The sequence below is a fragment of the Conger conger genome, chromosome 3 (genome assembly GCF_963514075.1).
Source record: "Conger conger chromosome 3, fConCon1.1, whole genome shotgun sequence".
Classification (NCBI taxonomy): domain Eukaryota; kingdom Metazoa; phylum Chordata; class Actinopteri; order Anguilliformes; family Congridae; genus Conger; species Conger conger.
In genome coordinates, this window is record NC_083762.1 from 13,790,429 (window position 1) to 13,813,717 (window position 23,289).

General features: G+C 42.6%; 2 protein-coding genes across 5 annotated transcripts in view; one reads left to right on the forward strand and one right to left on the reverse strand.

The window, feature by feature from the left end:
* Window positions 1-14,283, reverse strand: part of slc16a2 (solute carrier family 16 member 2) — a 35,977-nt gene extending 21,694 nt beyond the window's left edge. The window contains exon 1 of the mRNA XM_061236019.1: window positions 13,268-14,283. Coding sequence (XP_061092003.1) covers window positions 13,268-13,763 — 496 coding nt within the window. The 5' untranslated portion in view covers window positions 13,764-14,283. The remainder of the gene's footprint in view (window positions 1-13,267) is intronic.
* A 3,607-nt stretch (window positions 14,284-17,890) lies between these two features.
* Window positions 17,891-21,349, forward strand: tssc4 (tumor suppressing subtransferable candidate 4). Of its 4 annotated transcripts, none has more exons than XM_061235501.1 (4): window positions 17,891-18,030; window positions 18,509-18,646; window positions 19,600-19,672; window positions 19,907-21,349. In XM_061235501.1, exon 4 carries the CDS (start codon window positions 19,976-19,978, stop codon window positions 20,918-20,920), a length of 945 nt encoding a protein of 314 aa, XP_061091485.1. In that variant the 5' UTR covers window positions 17,891-18,030; window positions 18,509-18,646; window positions 19,600-19,672; window positions 19,907-19,975; the 3' UTR covers window positions 20,921-21,349. The 4 variants fall into 4 exon arrangements, with proteins under 4 accessions (XP_061091485.1, XP_061091487.1, XP_061091486.1 ...); XM_061235503.1 differs by having other exon boundaries at window positions 18,509-18,629; XM_061235502.1 differs by lacking the exon at window positions 17,891-18,030 and adding an exon at window positions 18,102-18,306.
* Window positions 21,350-23,289: the final 1,940 nt, after the last annotated feature.

Below are 23,289 nucleotides of genomic sequence, written 5' to 3' on the forward strand. Positions count from 1 at the left end.
CAAGACTTATCAACACAATTCTCAGCAAAGTACTAGCTGGCTTGGCATGTCATTATGTCGATCGCTCATCACTATTCCCAGAAACGACAATAAAAAATGTCTGATATTTCCCCAGTAGTCCCGCACAGTTCCATTTTATTTCTGTAGCTAGATGGACACTGAGACAGCTGCTATTACGACCAGCAGCTGCGTGTGAAGGCAAGTGGAGCGTGGTCATGATCGGCCAGTGATCTCAGTCAGGATCGCCTGGCGTCAGTGCTGTTGTTGGATTAGCAGCGCTATATAAACACGGGGGCTAAGCCAGCGCGAACAGGCCGGAGAGCGGATATCCTGGGGCCAGACACCTGCCTGTGGTCAGCATCGTCAGCATCCGTGGCTTTCCACGTCACTGGAGTCACAGAGAGCCCTCCGTCCCGGCCTGCTGCAGCCGGGGGTCCGCGCCTGAACGCAAAAGCCAGTGTGGAGGTTGCGCGTCTGTGGTCACGCTGCAGTGGGCGGGCCCAGAAGCTGGTCAGCAAACAGGCAGGGACATCAAACCAACGTCTCTGGCACTGTCCGGAAAATAGCCATACCAAATGACTAACAATTCGTAATTTGTTACAAAAGTACATGCCACACGTACAGTTCTGGGGACCCCTGTGCATGCTGGTTTTTTCAGTCCCCAGTCATTTAGCGAGCCGTTCATTTTTCTTAAATGTGCGTTTCCTGTTTTGAGGGATTGTGGCATATATCCAGTTAAACCACATTATGTGAGAAATGGCTATGCTTGCGATGAGGGATAAAAGGCCCATATTGTCACCGTGATATTTCAAATGACTAGGCCCACATCAAATTTAAGTGGTGTCTAAATATTAGCTCACAAGTATGCATAACACGCACTTGAACAAACGATGTTGGAAAGCTTAAATATTCCAATCCATAGTTGCTCAGTGACCGGAATATAAAAGTCAAGTATAGTTTCTCCCCAAGGGGACCGTGGCATTTTTCGACTTTTAGGGGGTGAAGCTGTGATTTGAAATAGTAGCTATCGGTGGGGATCTCAGGGCCCCAGTGATCCCTAAATGCAGGAGAACGTGTTGTGAAGCTTCTGAATAATGGGACAGATGTTCATCCCCTGGTGTGGCAGCGATTTAAAGGTCAGCATCGGATTTCTCTCACCGCTTTTTCCCGTTTACGGGAGATCTGACGAGACGGTGACATCGAGAGCTACACGGACCGGTCATTTCCCAACAGAACTCCCCCCGTGATAAATATTTCAGGAGGTTAGTGCAGCGGGGCCACATTATCTGAGAGGGTTCTGGACCTTGGCTCCGTGGGGACCGGCAGACCCGAGCGTTACCCTGGAAAGAGCCGGCGTTTTACAGTCGGCGGACAAACGGCCCTCGCGCACCTGCATGTCAAGAGACACCCCGCAGGCCCTTTCACTCCAGAGCACACGCCCACGCGTCTAAACTGCGTTCCGACCAAGAAAACATTACCTACACTTTCACAGACGCGTACTGGGGAAATGAAACGCTGGTGAGACAGCACTTTCTCGACCAGGAACTGAGAACTTCCTCTCCCGGGAGTGCCCGCAGACTACACGCTACGCAGTTCAACAGGCAACGGCATCGTGTAGGAAGAGGTGTATCAGTGAAGTCGGAACACTTACACTCGTACTGAACTTCTCCTGCTGAATGCTCCACTATATACTGTGTAAAATTAAGCCTCTTGAGCTCTCTCCAGTTTCAATGGGAAGGCAAGGGACACTAATTAACTAACAAGATTAGATTGGTTTTGATGGTCGTATGAAGGCGGTCCTTCTTCTCAAGTATTAGAGATAAGTGAAATTCCTAGTTGTTGTCTATAATTTGCACGATAAGGTAGGCTGTGCTCTTATAATTTGCATAACTTGTGATGAGTGTTTACATATAGAAATGGGTGAGGAATCCCCCTCGCTTCAAACTGTCCGCCTCATCTCAATAAAACGGTTTCTTCAGAAACACAGCATCCGAATAGGCCTGTATGTCAAGGTTGCAAACAGGTCAGGAAATCACAAGACTGTGGTGCACGGTCTGCAGCTGTGCAATGTCAGCATCACAAGTGAAGATCACAAGTACCGCGAATGCATAACAAGTAAAGCACAGAGAGGCCTATTGTAAAGGGCTCTGATGTCCTATTGATGAGTCTGCTGTCTCCATTCTAAAGGACTGCAAGTGCAGGAAACAATTAGAGCACATTTGGAACCAACAGTGCTCAGTCACTGAGTTCTTCCATACATTCAATCCAATCCTATTTATTCATAATGAATATTTATTTATCTATGATTGAATGAGGTCTAATTCCCCCTGTTGTCTGCACAGAAAGGGGAGTGAACAAACTGAAACTGACAAAAAAAATTAAATTAAATAAAATAAAAATTGGTTTAGTCAATTTATAATACTCCTTTTATGTTCCAAAATCAAATTTTTCTCTTCATCCGTTATTCTCAGTCCTAAAGCAGACAGGTCAATGGCAAAAAACAACACCCTTTTCAAGAAAACAGCCAAGATCTTAGTTCCAAGGTAATTAATGGCCAACTAATTACAGCACTGGATAAACTGGAAGATTTTAATACAAAATAAACTTTGTTGACAGGCACTGTGGCTAATAATCCAGTATAGAGTTGCATATTGCACACACAAGCTATTTTGCTCCAATTAAAGTCAGATTATGGATGACTACTGAGGTCGTATGATCTTATTTAGCAGAACATACCCATTCTGAGTTCATTAATATCACACTGACCTTCCAATTAGAGAGGGAGAAGTCAGGTCAGTCCCATTCGAGGCCCAGAGGAATAGAGCTAGCGTATTTTCTCTTAATGGGGGAATCATGCCACACCATCACCAGATAAGGCCCTCATTTCCTCTGAGGTATGCCATTATCTGCTCAGCAGGCATGTACTCAACGCCCTCTGCAATACAGGTTCGGCAAAAAAACAGGCCCTGGGCTTCTGATCGTGTGCAACCAGGGTTTAGCAGCATAGTTCACTCAGTACATTTAAAGTCATTTAAATTTATTTTAAAACTTATTTTTCTACACGTAACTGTCTGGGATTGAGAACTGTCATTTGCTATGACATGCCCACACTTTACTGTATGTCAGCGGCGCAAACTGTGGGTCACAGGTTATATGGGAGGGATAAGGGGAGTGGTTATCCCCGTGTGATGCACTACTAGGAGAAGTAGTGGTCTCAAATGTTGAAAATAGGACAATACACTTATTTTTCCTTTCACTACTCCAAAACTAAAGAACGGATATATGTATTACTTTCATTGTGTTTCTTCAATGTCCTCTTGCGCAAATTGCATATAAAAACCTAGAATGTGTGACCAACCACAATGTTACTCCTTTAATTGCAGAATACGGCAAAAGTCTCCAAGATATTATCCACTTGTTTTAGAGGAGAAAAATCTGAACATAGTAAATGTACAATAAGAGTGAATTGAAAAATGAATGCCAAACAATGGCTCAGTAGATCAGACAAAATATCCAACGCCTCAAAGCATTTGGAGTAGTTTTGATGAAGCCAACAACGTACCCCAATGCACTCCAAAATAAACTGTTTCTTTCAACCAGTGCAAAAGTCTCTTGAGGCTGCTAGGGTTTTTGACCCCAACCAAGTCTGCACACTCGACTTAGAAAAAAAAACTCCCTCTCGACTCAATACCAGGATTTGACAAGTACAACAAGTTCTTCCAAACTCATCAGGTACACAGTATTTGCACAAGAAAACAGCAGTGCAGCAGCACTGCCCTGGGAGAGAGAGAGGATAATGTCAGCAAATAGGCCACACAAAAAAGTCCCAAGGCTCACACCAAGCATGGCCAAGAGATTACCATTTCCATTACCCAATCAACCATGTTTCAGCCAAAATGATTAAATGTTACTTTTTCCATTTAATTTAACTTTTATTAGCCTCTCCCTGCTCCATACTGTCTCATCATTATGGATAGCCGTCTACTTATCATTCTATAATGGCAACTAATGTGTAGAATGCCCGTGCACAATGCACTAGTTGCCTCGTATGACATTTACTTGGACATACCACTTAGGTCCGAGATCATACAGGCCGATAGCAACAATCTGAGAAGCTGCCACAGTGCAGACAGCCCTACTAAAATACTTGAGTAATTACGTAACGTTATGCAATAAAGGTAACCGTGACTAGCATTAGAGAGAGCTACCCCCCAGCGCCATAGCAGCCGCTGGGAAAGTAAAAACAGGTGGGAAAGCACGTGTGGCTGCAGCCCATTGGCCAGCCCCCCCCCCCCCCCCCCCCCCCCATCCCTGCACATTACCCATCATGCTAGAGCACGGTAACCGAAAGGCCACCCGATCCGGAGCACACCTCCTCGTCTGTCTCCAGACAACCCAAACACATTAATTAGGCACAGTGAAGAAACTCATTACCAATAATTGGGCCTGCTTGGCTGAAGAACAAAACAGGGGAGAAAAAATGTAAAAGGAACAGCAGCCATCTTCCTGGGGCTACACCACCAGTGTAGGGGACGTATAAGCACTCTGACAGGCTCTGAGAGCGAACTGCTCAGTGTCCCAGGATCCACAGAGGCTATGGGAAAGGCCCCTGCTTCTGCAGATGTGCACACGGTATACGCCAAACCCTGAACTCTGCATGCATCAGCTCCTCCTCCCGGTTTTAGCATCTAAACCGACCACAACACGTTCACAAAGAGCAGTGATGGAGGTTTTTTGAGAAGTACCTAACCCTGCCTCCAGAGCCCAATTCCCTCTTTACCATTTAGCGACGTCATCTGATAATTATGCAAAAACATACAACATGTCATGTCACGTGGGAAATCGTTATACAGACAGCCATTAGACCCTAAAATATGCATTCTTTTATCAAAATCTTCCAACCAAAAAAATAAATTTAATAAATTAAAAAATTAAAATAAATCAATAAATAAATAATATCCAGGAGGATATGAATGATATGTGGGCCTTTAACTGCCATCCAGCTGCTCTGGCGATGTACCCTACAGAAAGAATGAGCAGCCCCACCATTTCCAAAAGGTGAAAAGGTACGTTTCATTCTTTCTGGCACGGATTCATGCACAGAAGACATTTTTTACCTCCACTCAAAACAAGAACCCACGCATTCTTTCTGCCGGTGACTCCGTTGCCACTAAATACTTTTACGTGATCGAGAACTGTCCCCACAAAAATGTAAGAGAGATGCAGAGTGAAATTGAATCCCATTGGCATGATGACTAACCCCCTGGGCATGAAAAGGGCAGGAATGGCTATTTAAAGATTTCCTTGATGAATGGGACTGGTATTGAACCGCTCACAGTGGTAAAACTACTTTTTACAGTCGGGGTATGGAGTCTCTACGCGACCTTAGTGATGGGCTTAACTGGAGGAAAGGCACATTGCAGCACGGTTCTGCACCAATAGCGAACTGCATGATAGCCGCACAGTCTGCATTTTATGCATTTTATGCATTTTATTAGCATGGCTAATTTCATACATAGATGCATTCACACGAGATGGCCCCCGTAACAGTTGTCTGAACAAGCGACTGTCGAAAACTCAAAAAGATGTGGAAGTAGGTTAGTGCCATAGGCCCAAACAGGTCAGGCCTACACAGATCCAAATGATTTTGAGCTTAAGTGTGTTAGCCAGAGAAGTAGTTTAGCAATGAAAAAAAAAAAAAGCCAACCCTGGTGTAAAATACAGCTATGGACCACTTGAAATACCAGCTACCAGTTGTTTCAAAACATAGCTTGGGCTGGTCAGACCATGTTGAATATGGAGCCCACTGAACTGGTCAACAAGCAACCAGCTGTTTCAAAACCTAGCTTGAGCTGTTTTTTTTTCAGCAGGGAATAACATCCTGCCACATTTTAATATGCATGTACACCAACAGTACTGGTACTTTAGCAACCTCTGTACAACCAGGTTATATAGCATTGATGTAATGGTCTGTAATGGTGTGTACTATACAGCAAATCAGTCATTATTTATTTTGTGTACGTGCTCCATTTACTTTCTTGATTGTTGCAGTAGTAAGGAACAGTGCAGCTGAGATATTATGAGACATATTACTGAACCAAGCTTCGGTGTGCTTGATCCACTGATGTTGCGGCTTCCTTCACACATCAAAGCCGAAAGGGCCGAACGTCTTAACACTACATTACATGTTATTTAGCTGAATGATTTTATCCAAAGCATCTTGCAGTTGATTACACTTAGCAGGAGACAATCTCCCCTAGGGCAATGTGGGGTTAAGAGCCTTGCTCAAGGGCCCAATTTTATTGCGGCTACATCGGGGATCGAACCACCACAACTACTACTCAGGTACCTCCTCTGAAAATGTTGCCATGTCTTCAGCGCAGATTTAACGGAGCGCTGCCTCCCACTCTCACGTTAGGCCCAAACGGTGAAAGGGCAAGGCTCCATGTGTGGAAAAGGCTTTTGTTTCGATTTTCGGAAAATCATCTGCCAGCCAACCTACTAGCCAGAGGAAGATAAAATAAAAGCTGCAGGGGTTTTGAGCAGACTTGAGATAAAATATTAAAAATGGTATTTTAAAAAAACCCACACACTTTGTTCCACAAGAATATCATTGAATGTATCTGAACAGTCTTGATTGGGATGAATAACAGTAATAATTTGATACATTTGGCAGTAATGAGATATTAATATCCCTTCAGGGTCAGTTCTAACCGTAGGCGATATAGGCCGTTGCCTAGGGCACCATCTGTACGGGGGGCGCAAACCATCTGCAAAGGGAGGCAAACGAAGAATGGTAGTTGACAAAACCACACCCCACCCCCCTCGGCGATCTCGTTACTGACAATTCCCTGCCTTCCCCCCCAATCCACGATCTCGCCCAGGGCGGCACAGAGGCTAGAGACGGCTCTGATTCCCTTCAGTCATTAGATAAGCACTGAATACCACTGAGAGCAAGACGGGTTCAGCCTGACGGGGAATGAGGCATGAAGGGAAACATGCAACAAATAACTACATGAAGTGCCCCCCACACACACACATATCTCTAACGAACACACATACACACGTCACACAAACGTCACACAAACATCACACATGTCAAACACGCATTCACACACACACACAACATGCTGTATTTGTAAAGTACCGAATCAATCACGATGATGATGAATGACATAAGACATGCTCTGTTTTGTGTTTTACACTGCAAGTGTGTCATTAAACACTGGCTATATTGAGCATTTCATCAGCCAGTGCCACTTTGCAATTCAAGGCAGCAATGCTCAGTCAGTGCAATATAACATGAAGGCAGGTTATCATATATATTTGTATTATTACTTACACAATGCTAAAAGACAAAACGTGGTCTTGGGCCAAACTAAGAAGAAAGGGCACAAAATGGCAGTCATTCAAGCGGTTTAGATTTCATGGGCGCTCTGATGGTGACAGATTTGAGGTTTTTACCGGAAATTACGACAACCTTAATCCCTCTGGGAGAAAATTATCTTCTCTAACACCAAAGAGAGAGCTTTGTATGAACTTGCCGATCTGGACCGGGTAAAAGTCTGAGAAGGGGACAGAAATTTGTGAAAAGAACAAAATCACTCCTTGATAACCTAAATACAGGGCTGCAAATTCCACTGAGAGCGACCGACAATGTGCAGTGAAGGTGAAAGAGATGTCAGGCGTGCTGGCAAATGTGCGTGATCACACACATGGGCATACACACACCATCACCCACCGCCACAGGCCATAAGCCAAGCCTGTGGAACATCAGACCAAAACACCCACTGCCACAGGCTATAAGCCAAGCCCGTGGAACATCAGACCAAAACACCCACCACCACAGGCTATAAGCCAAGCCCATGGAATATCAGACCAAAACACCCACCGCCACAGGCCATAAGCCAAGCCTGTGGAACATCAGGCCAGGAGAGCCGGACTGCTGGCTCCTCTGGCTAAGGCACTGCTCCAGTGCACGGATGAGCCCCACGGCCCACACATCCCAACTGTGCCAGTGCAGTCTGTGGTCCGTAACCCCAGAGGGCAACTACTACCAGGGTTAGGGAGGGTTTGGGTTGGCGGGGATCCACATCTACTCGTTCCCTAGCGACTCCCCACTCGTCTGCTTGCCAAAGCTCTACATGAAGGGCCCTCTTCTGACTCCAGGCTTTAAAAAAAATAATTTCTCCAAAAAGGCCATTGTGGGATATTGAGTAGACAAAACAAACAGTGATGAATTATAAGAGCAAGAATGTATCAGTAGAACTGTGATCTCAGATAAGCTGGCAGTAGTCAGGCTAAGCAGAGACAACTGGGTCTTCAGTTGTAGTTAATATGGCTTCCATTTCATAGTAAAAATACATTCATTATCCTAACGCACTTATCCTGAACAGGGTCGCAGGGATAATAAAAATATGCAACACGGATTTGTTTGCTGGGAGAAGGGTAAATAAAATTCATGTCATTTGCAGGTGTCGACCCTGTAGTTGAGTTCAATTGCCGGTTGCTGTTTGGCAGGTAGGCTCTTCCTCGGCAAATTGCAGATTATATGCCCATTGCCTTCCATGTAGTAAGCAACGAATTCCAGTCTGGCATTCGTCTAGTCTGGCATGAGTCCGTTATGCAGCAAAACAGCATAACATTGGTATTCATTTTTATTGTGTTCATTTTTCACGAGTACTAGTTTTCAGATACCCATTGCAGAATGTATGTCAACCCCGTTGCTCTCCATACAGTAACATGATTGACAGTAACAGGGTTGACTGTAAGGCTAATCCATTCACTGATGGCTATCTGGTGAAGGTCACACAGATATATGGTATACGCAAAAAAGGGGACTGTTTGTATACATCGGTCATAATGTGAAAAATAAACAACTATAATAATATATGCATGAATGCAGGGTAACAAAGTCCTTTCACATATGCATAAAAGTATTTTTAATTCTCCAAAAGTATACTTACTTGGCCTAAAATGGTTGTATATTGAAGATACAGATACAGTAATAACATATCTATAAATGGACAGTTTATCAAATGTTATTGCAGTTGTAATGCTGATCGTTTCTTGTGGATGCAAAAGGTACACTTCATGGAATGACTCAGGAACAGCTTTATCCCATTGTGACCATTCTTACTGATAATTGAAAGTTTAGTATATGAACAAATCCGACAAAAAAAAAGTCCCACTGAACTGTCAGGTTTCACGTTCTTCTGTATATTTAGAGCATGGGTGTCACAATCCAGTCCTGTAGGGCCAGTGTCTGCTCCAGTGACTCAGTTAAACCATAGTTTGGCTGAAGAAACCATTCCCCTGCGTTATGAAGGCCTTAACTGACAGAAAGGAACGCACACAAACCCGCAGACACTGTGAGGACCCCAATATGGCACCCCTGATTTCCTGAAAGATTATTCTGTTGTGGAAAAGAAAAATAACTTACTACTAAATCTGCAGGGGCATAGCGAGAATAACTGAGACGCATTATTTCTCAGACTAATCACAGATGACACTACATTCTACACAAGACTGCATGCATGGCTGAACGTAGCAACTTAGAAGAGGAATGATGGATTTTACTTGAGAGACACGAGCCTGTGCTGATTTTACTAGTCCCAGCGGTCTGAGAATTGTACAAAATAGCAACATATTTAGTCAAATAAACCATGTCTTGCTTTGGAAAAATAAGCTAATAAGCAGATCTAGCATCAGTCTTTTGGTCTTGTTCCAAGTGCCATTTTTTTTTCTTCTTTTTTTGTGGAAATTTTACATTTGAAAAGATGTAACACTGACCTCTTCAGAATACAGTGCTTTTATTAACTGATCCACCGGTGAAGGCCTCTTACAATACATTCAATCTATTGCCCTAATGTAGCCTAATACTGCATTTTAGATTGATTCCTAAATATGAAGACATAAAATAGCCAACTGTTGAATTATTTGCTGATGTCCCGTAACTGTTTGTGCTTTGAGTTTCATACAATTTCAAGTTGTTATAATTCATTTAACTGCAAAGTTACTGTACTTTTAATTAAAATATGTACATTGTAATGGCAGGGATCAGGCCAGACTTGAACTCGGGTCTCTAGTGGTTAAGAGATTAATTCACATTAAACACAGCAGTTCGACCATCACTCGTGTGGAACGCAATGCTGCAATATTCTTTTCAAATACTAAAAACTGAAAATGCATTAATTCATAAATTCATTAATAAAGATCATTCATTCCTCCTTCAACTGGCTGTAGTCAGCAAAAAACAAACAAAAAGAATAATTAACGTTAGTGTGAGCCCATTTTCACGTTAAAGGAACATCACTGTATTTTTGATTACATTAAATGATGATTGCTGTAATATTTCATCAGCCATAAAGCATTCACACAAAGCCTATTGCAAATCTACAGCAACATGTTTTATACGACGGCAAAAGCCAGGTATTGTTCATAATACAGTAATATTGCAAAGAGTACAATTCACAACCATGTTTGCATTCACCGATATTTTGTATCAGGGGAGCTCTCTCTCCTATGACAGATTAAACATGAATGTTCCTATTCTTGAGACTAAAGCTGTGTATTAAAAATTCATAAAAGGATGTCTGCGGCACCACTGAAGTGAGAAAATGCGTCACTCCTAAGCCCTGTTCCCGTTCGTTCTTCCCCTCTCAGGAGTGGATCAGACCTGCTTTGGCGGTCCAATTAAATCCTCCCTTACAAAAGAACAGTGGGGTAATTTTTCAAGATTAAAATCAGACAAGCAGAGAGGGAAAAAAATAATGGAAAAGAAAAATAAGCTGAAATGGGGTAGAGAAAAAAGCCTGTCACCATGTACTCTTAACAGGCTGAAGCAATACAACACGTTACCTCAAACGTTATTTTAGTCTGATTAGCCCATATGGCACCACGGAGCTGTCTGTGAAGATGAATGTTGCTGGATGGTAGGGAAACTTGAGCAACTACTGGGGCTCAATGATCATCTCTCCACTCCCCGGTCTGTGATTTACTAAATTGTACCTCCCTGAGGAACAGCTGGTCCAATGAGGAAACGGAGCTAATGAGCTCCAGCGAAAACCAATGTAATCTGTACCAGACGACAGCGGGATTGAGGACGCGCTAAAAACAAGGAACAAACACAAGCACCGCAGATCCACAGAACATACCGTCTCTAAGACATAACACTCCACGGGCTAATCTTTGAAGCAGATTTTAGAATATCTTTGGGTAATTCAAAATGATTCAAAATGACAAATCCAAAATAGGAATAAAAACACGAGAAACTAAGTGCGTGACTAGACAGGACAAAGCTGTCTCACTCTTCATTCTAACTGATACGGTGCAGAAACCAGCTTTAGTCCATACGACATGAGGATGCTTTTCTACCCATCAGAAAAGATCTGTTGAACTGCTGAGGTGACTGAGAATGCATTCTCAGACCAACCTAGGATCAATCCCACAATCCCCTGTGAGCGACCGTTAGACAGTCAAACAGAGGGGAGGGAGTCGGACCAACCCGTTCAGACACACCCAGCTGCACAGGCTGTGTTCCAAGCCGCATACTACTCGGGCTGATTTTCACTGAAATGTAGTATGAGCAGTACTAGGCTACATTTGCTTAGAATGTGGTTTCAACACAGCCATAAGCTTCTGGACACACTGGAAAGGAGGCCCTGGTGTGGAAGAATCACATGAACTTGCGATGCGAACACAGCTGATAGTGGAACTTCTGTAAGCAACAGAGACTAAACACAGTAACTGGCAATAACATCCAGCCATCCCATCTCTGATGTTGGTCAGGTTTCTGCATCGATAAGTAATAGTACTTGCACGGCAAGCCAGAAGCTGCTGCCTTGGCTATTATTTTTAACTGGGTTGTTCTGAAGAATAAGCAACAGACTGGAAAAGTAATTTCTAAGCATCTCAAACTCCATGCACGACTACTGACGTGCAAAGTAAGTGTGAGTTAAATGATCACGCATAAACGGGGAAAAAAAGAAAAGAAAAAAAAGTGACTTTGAAGGTTAACACCAAATATGACGCACAGGTACATTTACAGAAGCCTGTAACCATGGTAACAGCTCAATGTTCTTTGGCCCTCATTATGCAACTGCATGAGGGTATGTGAGGTGCCAGACAAGTCAGATCAGACGGAGAGTGGGGGTGGGAGGTGTCGAGGATGTGCTCCAGGTAGGGGTCCAGCAGTAGCTGGTGAAGCTTCATCCCCGTATTTGGCCAGCAAAAAAAAAAAACCTTGTCTGGGGTCTAATCCTGAAACTAATTTGCTTCTACGTAAACAAACATGTTGTTATTTACAAGCATAACTTACCATGTAATTATTTGTTTGAATCATCTCTCAGGTTGTGCTACTCCAGGACACCCACATCCAGCTCAGCCACTACTGTTTGACACAGATGTCTATCAATGCCCCTCAAATCTTAAACTGCAGTTTCACTTTCAATATCAGCTCTGTCCTTTCACATCCTAGCATCACTCATTAAGCTTGACTTCATGGTTGGTGGTTGGATTCGTACACGCATATATTAATACCAAGCTTGCTCTAATTGACTGAAAGAAAACTAGGCAAGCGCTTGTTGAAGAGCGTTACTGTCAAGAGAATGCAATGACATCTCTGGCTAATATTTTAAAGATATTTCAGTTTTAATTATACTGATATCAAATAATAAAAAAGATATATGTGTGTGTACATCTTAATTTGAAATTGTGGGGAAAATTAACAATAACTACAATTCAAATATATATTTGTAAAAACTGACACTGACTTCAGTCTTTTCCATTTAATAGGCCTAGATAACAGCCTCCCATATCAACAACCATCTCAACCAGTCCCAGATAGACATTTGAGATTTGTTTAAGGGTCAGCTACACTTATTTTTGACCCTAATGACAAACAAGTCATACTAATGTCACCCTAAAATACTAAATTCTACTTTGGTCTCTTTTTGACAGATATAAATAATGAAATATCAAGACCTGCGCGCGAAAAAAAGAAGGAAAAAAAAGCTTTACTTTCTCATACACATAAGTTAGCTAGTTTTGATAACAAGGCAGAGCACCGCTAAAGTAACATTTTGATACAATTACTAGTATTAGTTATGTTATTGTAAGCCTCGGGATGCAAGTTCACAGTTTCTATTCGTACAGAACCACGGGAGTCTGTTCTGTCACGTAACGTTAGCTAGGCTAGTCGACCACCAGTGCCTTCCGCATCAGCACCAACAACCGTCGACCTGTCAACAGGTGTTCCTGTACTCACCTACTTTAAACTGGGAAGCATTGGCATCTGCGTGGTCTTTTACAAGCATCATATGTAGAATGCCGAAAGAATTTTGAATCCCAAAAATGGACCCATTGCACCATGTTGCGGCGAAGACCACGAGCCAGCCGAACCCACCCTCGGGTGCCACAAACCCAGCATCGTGTCCTGGCGGGGGACCCTTGGACTTGGAGCTTGGAGAATCTGGCGTCTTATCAAAGCACCCCGTCTCAATAAGGTGTACAGTGTTGTCGTATTGTGATTTTTCCCCATTTCCATCCACCTCATCTTGTTTCTCTGAGCGGGTTGCCTCCTCCCGAGTGGTTAGTTTTTGCTCCATTTCAGACGGATCGTGGTCGCCAATAGGTGTTTCGCAGCCCGGTGCCTCCGGCTGATTGTCAATTCCATTTACACCCATTTTTTCTTGTTCTCGTTCGTCTTGTTTATGCTCAACTAAGGTCTCAGGCGCATTATTGTTGTTCTCAGTGCGCATCATTCATAAAACACAACCGCCTATGTTGAATGTCCAAGCTAGCTAACGTGGTCCGGCGAGACGATAATAGATCCAATTAATATAGCCTACACCGATTGAAGATTCTTTTAACACTGCCGAGTTACCTGAGATTAAAAGTACCAAAATAGGCTACCATAGACCAGTCTATTCAAAATTCTTAGATGTTCATCGATGGAAAACTGAAGCGCAATGAAGACAGTAACGAGAATGTTTGCATACTGTCAAGAATCTTGTAGCCTACTTAGTCGAAGATTCTCTTGCCCTTCCGGGGAAATATCTTAGCCTGAAAACGTCCTCGTTTAATTTATCGAGCCCCAACTAACTGCTGGCATAAACCGAACAAAAATATACGACCGTTCTTGGTCCAGATTCTCTTTCGCTCGCAGCTCACTCGTGAAATGCAAGCTGTATTTTCTGAACTGTAAACACAGATGAGAGTCAGCTCCTCCTCTTTCACTTGTTTTATATCCGCCACTCTGAAAGGCTCCCCGAACTCGCTTTCCGTGGGTCCGTCGGCGTAACACCCACATACCCTAAACAGAATAAACAACCTTCATTCACCAATTTCCCCCGCCTCCTCAAACCGTCATTTCCAATGGGCTGTCCGAGAGACCGATTTAAAATTCCAGCAGCACTAGCTTCACGGAATGAGATCAAGATCGGACCGCCCTCTTCTCGTTCGCAACAGTCTGCCAGGCATTAGATAAATGGCTTAGTAAACGCAGCGACGTACTGTACGTGAACGGCGTTGGCCAAGTTGAATGCTGAGAACACAGTTACCTCCACGATGTTATTTATATAGTATAGTAAGTGATGCTTATTTCTAACAATACCGTGTTGCCGATTATTTCATATGTTAACATTATCTAATGTATCATTATTGTTATTACCCACATTATCTAATCTCACTCACTTTTCTGAACGTTTTATGGAAAACAATGTCAACCTATTATGCCGAATAGCCTAAATGTAGGCTTAGCTATACTACTTGATTGAAACTGATTGATATTTTCATATCAATCATCATCATAGGCTATGGATATTTTTAAACGTTAAGGCAAATCAATAGGCTAAGTGGCCTTCTGACTTGTGGCTCATTGTGATGGAAGTGTTTAATTGAGGGCTTTAATTGCTCCTCATTGGACATGAAGGCAAGAAGTCAAAACAACCATGGCTGCCGGGTTTATTAGGCTAAATCAATCAATGGCATTACATTCTTGAAATATGTACATGTAGGTGCATAGGCTTTCCAGTGTCGAAAAATCAACATTATCTCAGTCTCCTTGAATTTTCCAATGCCAACAAATGTCACCAACAGCTCAAGCTAGGTTTTGAAACAGCTGGCAGCTGATTGATCAATTCAGACCAGCTCCAGACACAACAGGGTTTGTCTAGCTCAAGCTATGTTTTGAAACAGCTGGTAGCTGGTAATTTCAAGCTGGTCATAGCTGGATTTTACACATGGGATGTCAACCCAACAAAACTTGGTAGACATTAAATACAGCAGACTGAAACATGTCTCAATAGCCACTTATGTTGGTAATCATAATTTATTTGCCATTTATATATCATATGATATGTGTGGTGTACACTTGCATAAGCATTGTCCTTGAATACCCCCACCAATGATATAATAAGTCTCTGCTGACATCACAATGCCCATTCATTTGATCTTGAAAGGTAAGCAGGCAGTGGGACTTTAAAAAATGCAGTCCAACCAGTTCTCAGTGTTTCATTTATCTAATCTAGCCTAGTTAAAAACACCAAGTACATCTTTCATTGTCTTCCACAGCTTTTGCCTTTGCATTTTTTGCAATAAGCATTTACACTCAGTGATCAATTTATTAGGTAGAGCTGTTGTTAATGCAACTATTTAATCAGCCAATCACGTGGCAGCAACTCTTGTAGTCAAGAGGTTCAGATGTTTTTCAGACAAAATATCAGAATGGGAAAGAAATGTGATCTAAGTGACTTTGAATTTGACAATGATTGTTGGTGCCAGACAGGGTGGTTTGAGTATCTCAGAAACTGCACAACAGTTTCTAGAGTTTGCAGAGAATGGTGTGAAAAACAAAAAACATCCAGAGATGTTCATGAGAGAGGTTGGAAGAGAAGGGCCAGATTGGTCAAAGCTGACAGGAAGGTGACAGTAATGCAAATAATTACATAGTACAACCAATAATGTATGCAGAAGAGCATCTCTGAACACACAACCTGTCAAACATCTAAATGGATAGGTTATAGCAGCTGAAGACTTAATAAGTCTGAAAAATAAGTCTAATACATACCTAATTCAGTGCTCACTAAGTGTTTTTTTTTTTTTTTTTTTCTCTTGTGTGCATTACTGGCCATACAATCAGGAGGAGTGAGTATAAAACATATTTTGCCCTCTATTATTTTGCCCTCTATTTAGTTAGCCTAATTATCAAAATGCTACTTGCTAAGAGTTTTTTGTGTATTGCTTAATTTATTTATTTTAACAGTAACAAATAACCAAGCACAAGTGTGTCCCAGAACAGGAATGTGATTCGACTTAACTCTCCAGAGTAAACAAAAGCTTTAATGTTTCTCTTAGTGAAAATATATGGCATAACACATTGTATTAATCCATCAGATGAATTAAGGTTATTACATTTCTTTTACAGTTTATTCTGAATGCATTTACAAGTGTGTAAATCACATTTAATATATTATGTTTTAGTGGCGTACAAACTTGTTTATATATTCCTAGCACACAATATCATGAAATGAAAGTACATATGATCAAATAATATTGAGTACTGTTAAATAACTTACTTGCACTTGTTTGTTCTAATGTGAAGCCAGTAACCTAAGCACTATTCCATCAAAATGATTAAAAAAACACTTATACCATGAGGGCTTTGAAAGGAATACATTCATTGGACCATTTAATCAGCTTAAGGTCTTTTTAAAGAGAGTTAAATTCTATTTTAAAGCTTATTTTCACATTAATTTGGGTCAAGTTGCTACTGAATGACCGAAATACAGCATTCATTGAGGATGTGTGAATTGAACCCACAAATTGCGACAGTGGATGGCGTTCACTGTTGCAGGCAGTTTGCAGTTGGTCTTCTGTGTAACTTGACTTATTTACAGTATAAACGTGCAGAAGTGAAGTGTACAGTGTCACCATGTGGCCAATCAGTGCAACACATGCAACTGTTCTCCATGGTCCCTACCATCATACAAATTTATCTGTGACCTTCTCTGTTTTCCTGTTAACCTCAGATCATTATGTAGTGGTATGTAATAATAATAAACAATTTGGCAAAATGGGCTCCTTCACAAATTTTACATAGGCCCATTAATAATAATAATAATAATAATAATAATAATAATAATAATAATAATAATATTTTTATTATTTTTATTAATGGGCCTATGTACAATTTGTGAAAGAGCCCATTTTGCTGAATTGTTATATTATGAATTTAAAAGGACATGAAACATACTTCCTGATTTCTAATCCAGTTTTGTCATTGACTTATTAATTATACCAGTTTAGGATAAGGACTGTGGGGTTTTCTAAACACAGGTGAAAAAAATAACTATCAGATCAGATAGCCTATGGCAAGCCTATGGCAAGGAATACTTCTGCATTATAATGCTCAATCTGGAATAAACTATACAATTTCTCTGATATAAAATAAGTCTATCTTTATCTAGTAATTTCTTTAAAAATAAAAATAACTGCCTGTCCTTATATACCATTTGTTGTCGTTTTTGTCCAGCAAATAGCGCGGTATACTTGAGGCACTCAAGGTCATGAAATTGGGTTGATTCGGCTCTGTCCGCTTATTTCCATTTTCTATCAACAAAAAAAACGTCCCCTGTCCGCTGGTAGGCTATACGTGGTATGGTCATAGTATACGTAAAGACGTCATGTAAGCAACTGCAAAATTCTACAGAAATGTTTTTTTATTTGTATTATTAAATATATTAATTATTCCGTTATTTGACAATACTGAACTAGCCAAGACTTTATACATTTATATCAGTTCATTTATGCCAATTTTCCCCTGCGCAAATACAAACTTACGTAGACGTTTCACCTACGCCCTCAGGTTAACGTCTGAAAAACTCTCTTACCCATAATTCAACACCTGAAACGTATCAGCGGGAAGAACACAGTTAAAATGGAAGAGGCATGAAATGCTCAGAAGCCTGTCAACAAATATCTGATTTTTACAGTGCGATCTTCTTGTAGCAGCACGTGGTTTACTTTCAGGTTTGGGCATAAATATATTTGCGTTTTAATGTAGCCTAGTGTATTCAATTATGATATGCTAGCTAACGTTAACCTATATGGTCTTGTATGAGCAATTATAGCTAACGTTAAATAATTTAAGCTAGCTAGTCAAATTCATATCGCTAGGTCTGATTGGCTATGATATCGTCTGGATCTGAGGTAAATTAGCTAGCTATCTTATCTAACGTTAGCTAGTTAGCCGAACAACTGTCAACTGGATAACTTTATGCAGGTGGTTGAATCGGTTTGAACGCGGTAACGTTAATTTAATTTGAAATCTTGCTGTGGTTACGAGTTAGTTAGCTGGTGAATAACCACAGTTTAGCTGGTAACTTGGATGGCTAGAGGCGACTAACTTGACCAGTTCAGGAAAACAAAAACCGTGTTAAAAATCGAAATGTGTGTAAAGTGATCTAAAGACGTACTTTTGCTCTGCCTCAATGATCCCTTCTCGCAGGTGACCGAACAGTTTGTTGACGGGCCCACAACACAATGGAAGAAGGTGGTGCGGATATCAATTCACACAAATCTTCGGTATTGTTTGAGCTTAGCAGCATCTTGTCCAGCACACAGAATCTGTGAGTCTTCCTCTACAGTAAGATATGTCCGTATACAGTGCATCTACAATCAACATCCTAAAGCTCGTACATCAATCCATATAGGATACCACAGCCCATGCTGCCTGCCTCTGGATAAGCTTAAACCTTATACGCACACACACAACCCTCATTTAGGAAACAATGCTATGTGCTGATGGCATGTATACAAGGCAAACATGGAGAACACTAGGGCATTCTAGTCTCGTGTTTCATGCCGATCGGTAATTTTTGATTGGTTCAGGAACATTTGCGGAAGGTATTTAGAATTTACCATGCTTCAGCAAAATAAAATCGAGGAAACCAAACTCAAACCAAATACCGAAACCGTTTAATTTCCTAGCATGTAGTTAAGCCAGAAAAAGGATGAGTGTGTAATAATGCTTGTATAGAATCGGAAAGCCTCTTTTTCCTGGTCCCCGTGCTGTGGTTACGTTCCAGACTCAAAAATAAAAGAGCAGCGCGGTAGCCTGTGGATGGCACTTAACTAAAATGTAAGACCACTGCAGAAAATTTACTTGAATCTTTCAGTCAATATCATCTGTTGAGTGCTGGTTATTATAACATAAAGGGGTGGCACACCACTTTCATTCAGTTTATTTGAAGCCTGTGATGATGATGAGTTTGTTGCATGTTGTCAGACATAGTGTTAGTGGAACAGATTTGCTTTGAACTAAAGCAACAAGCACAATAAAAATAAAAAATAAACTATTTTAACATGCGTTAGACATAGTACTTTTTGTTCTTACAATTTTGGGATTACAGAATGACTGCCAGATGACTGCTCTTACCTCCTGAGCCAATGTAGCCTATTAGAAAACTTGACTGAAAGAATAAACCTGCAACTGCTCGTGTTCGTGTTTGTATGCCAATATTACATGCTGTAATATGTTTGCCTGCTTTATATGTGCCAGTGGTCTTTTGTTGATGTGTTTGCTTTGCGGGATTTCAGAGTGCAGGAACTGAAGATATTGGTAGCCCTCACTGATCCAGAAAGTGGGAAGCTTCTCCAGTCTCAATCTAATGTGAGTCTCCATAGACAAATTAACTCCTCGGTACATCTGTTAGCTTGGCTTCTAATTGCTCATTTTTTGACTGATTTCATGACTGATTTGTTTTTAAGCCAGTTTAAGTAATTGTGTGACTTAAAGCTAGCAGTGTGCATGTCTATACATTTAAACCGTCTGTTGACAGTTGCTTCACTTCACAAACGGCGGTTACATTTATGATACTTGACGCTCCCTCCTTTGCCTGTGCAGGCACTCAACTCCTTAGGCGTGTGGAAGTCCCTTTTCTCTGCAGTTGAACCAGACGCCGACCTTTAAACCATGTGCGACCAGGAAAACCCGAGCAACGTGGCCCTGAAGAACCCTGTGAGCAGTGACGCAGCGGAGCTGTCCGACACCAGCTCCCTGAGCGACTCGGACCCCGAAGACTCCGCCACGCACTTCCGCGCCGAGGTGGAGAACCTGTCCTCGTCGGGGGACTCGTCTCCGGACCGGGCTCCGCTGGGGGCGTGCGGGCGCTCCGGCCCCCGTAAGCTCCCCTTCCAGCTGCAGGGGGGCAGCGCCGACTTCTCCTCCCGCAGCCAGAGCATCTTCGCCTGCCTGGAAAGCGCCGCCAAGCTGGCCTCCCCGGGCCTGGGAGAGGACAACGTCATCGACGGCACCTTCCTGCGGCCCATGCCGCTGCTCCCCCAGAGGAAGAGGGAGGAGAAGAGGGAGGGCGTGGCCGGCAGGCCTCCTCCGACGCCGCCGTCGTCCGCTGCAGGCGTGCCAGAGAGCCCCACTCACTCGCCGCGCTGGACCAAGTACAGCCTGGAGGACGTGCCGGAGACCAGCGAGCGGAAGAACAGCCAGGTGGCGCTAGAGTACATCCAGGGCCTGCAGCAGAGGAGGAGGGAGTCCCAGACGGGCGAAGAGCCCTTCGTCCCCGCCTTTAACCAGGATCACTCCAGCCGCGGCGACTCCAAAATCCTCTTCTCCCGGCCTGGCCGTCGGGACGAGGGCCAAGCCGCCCGGGATAAGGCCCACGAGGGCTGTGCGTCAGAGGGGGGCAAGAAGAAGGAGGTGGGCCTGTTTCACCTGGAGGAGCCCGAGGAGGACCCCAAGTCAGCCGAGCCTTCAAAGGGACCGAGGAAGAGGAACTGTGCCCCCGAAGAGGAAGAGGAGGATGACGGACAGCCACAGTCTGCCGTGGGGTTCAACAGCGGCCGGAAGGTCAACCGCAAGAAGTTCCGCCGAGGAGGCGAACAGGAGGAGGAGGAGAACTGAAAACGCAATACTGTACTAAAGCAAGGGTAGATGCATGAACCCTCAATTTTTCAATATCACGCCCTGTGTTCGACAATACCATTATCAAGTGTATAAGATTAGGCATTGGCATGACTAGTGTTCAACAAAGCCTCCTTTTATATTGTTCCAGTGAAATTTAAATGTTTGTCTAAATCTTCATCTTCCTTTGTTTGTTCTGGAATTAAGTGTGTTTGTAGTTTCCCCCTCTCCCAATTGTGTTACATGTGTAAAGCCTCACAGCAATACCTACCTGTGAAGAAACAACATTAAATGTATACTGTTATGTGCAGGGTAGAGTGGTCTGAATCCGCAATACTATTTTGATGTGTTGGCATAGAAATTTGATAGACAAACTGAAAAACATTGTCCCACAGTAAACAATTTAAAAAAAATGTTTTGTCTGTTCTTCTACTTACACCCAAGATGCATCATACACAAATTATGTGCAACATGGAGTACAAAACGATAATGAAAGAAATGGCAATGTGTGTTTTGGAGTAGTAAGTGTTTGGGTCAATGTAGTGTAGTTTAAATCTCTAGACCGCAGAAGAGCATTACTGGACCTGGAACGGCTCATCCTTATTTCAGGGTTGGATAGCTGTTCCAGTTGTAATGCAGCTCTGTGGTTTAAATCCCAGCTAAGCACTGCAGTTGGCCCCTTGAGTTTGGTAAAGGGTGTATAATGTATAATACCGTGTATAGTTTGGCCAAGGCTTAATTGTATACCAATCCATGAATACTTGCAGAAATCTTTTATTTCTGTGATACTTACAAGTAGTGATTATTTTTCACTGAGCTGAATTTGTGAAAGTTGTTTTCATGCTAATAAGTTATACATCATTTTTATACGCATAAGTTAGACATTTTCACAGTTTTTCACCTCTTGATGACGTGATTTACGTAATAAGAATAATAATAATAATAATATGAAATGCATTCACAGGCAGAAAGGAAGTAAACAGCCAATTGCTGTATAATTCAGGAAGCTGATGAGCTTACAGTGGGGCAAAAAAGTATTTAGTCAGCCACCAATTGTGCAAGTTCTCCCACTTAAAAAGATGAGAGGCCTGTAATTTTCATAGGTATACCTCAACTATGAGAGACAAAATGAGAAAAAAAAAAAAATCCAGAAAATCACATTGTCTGATTTTTAAAGAATTTATTTGAAAATTATGGTGGAAAATAAGTATTTGGTCAATAACAAAAGTTAATCTCAATACTTTGTTATATACCCTTTGTTGGCAATGACAGGAGGCGGCATGGATGGCGCAGTGGGTAGCACTGCCGCCTCACAGCAAGGAGGTCTTGGGTTTGAATCCCCGTCGGCCGGGGCCTCTCTGTGCGGAGTTTGCATGTTCTCCCCGTGTCTGCGTGGGTTTCCTCCGGGTACTCCGGTTTCCTCCCACAGTCCAAAGACATGCAGGTTAGGCTGATTGGAGAGTCTAAATTGCCCGTAGGTATGATTGTGTGAGTGAATGGTGTGTGTGCCCTGCGATGGACTGGCGACCTGTCCAGGGTGTATTCCTGCCTTTCGCCCAATGTATGCTGGGATAGGCTCCAGCCCCCCTGCGACCCTGATCAGGATAAGCGGGTTCAGATAATGGATGGATGGCAATGACAGAGGTCAAGCGTTTTCTGTAAGTCTTCACAAGGTTTTCACACACTGTTGCTGGTATTTTGGCCCATTCCTCCATGCAGATCTCCTCTAGAGCAGTGATGTTTTGGGGCTGTCGCTGGGCAACACGGACTTTCAACTCCCTCCAAAGATTTTCTATGGGGTTGAGATCTGGAGACTGGCTAGGCCACTCCAGGCCCTTGAAATGCTTCTTACGAAGCCACTCCTTCGTTGCCCGGGCGGTGTGTTTGGGATCATTGTCATGCTGAAAGACCCAGCCACGTTTCATCTTCAATGCCCTTGCTGATGGAAGGAGGTTTTCACTCAAAATCTCACGATACATGGCCCCATTCATTCTTTCCTTTACACGGATCAGTCGTCCTGGTCCCTTTGCAGAAAAACAGCCCCAAAGCATGATGTTTCCACCCCCATGCTTCACAGTAGGTATGGTGTTCTTTGGATGCAACTCAGCATTCTTTCTCCTCCAAACATGACAAGTTGAGTTTTTACCAAAAAGTTATATTTTGGTTTCATCTGACCATATGACATTCTCCCAATCCTCTTCTGGATCATCCAAATGCTCTCTAGCAAACTTCAGACGGGCCTGGACATGTACTGGCTTAAGCACGTCTGGCACTGCAGGATTTGAGTCCCTGGGGGCGTAGTGTGTTACTGATGGTAGCCTTTGTTACTTTGGTCCCAGCTCTCTGCAGGTCATTCACTAGGTCCCCCC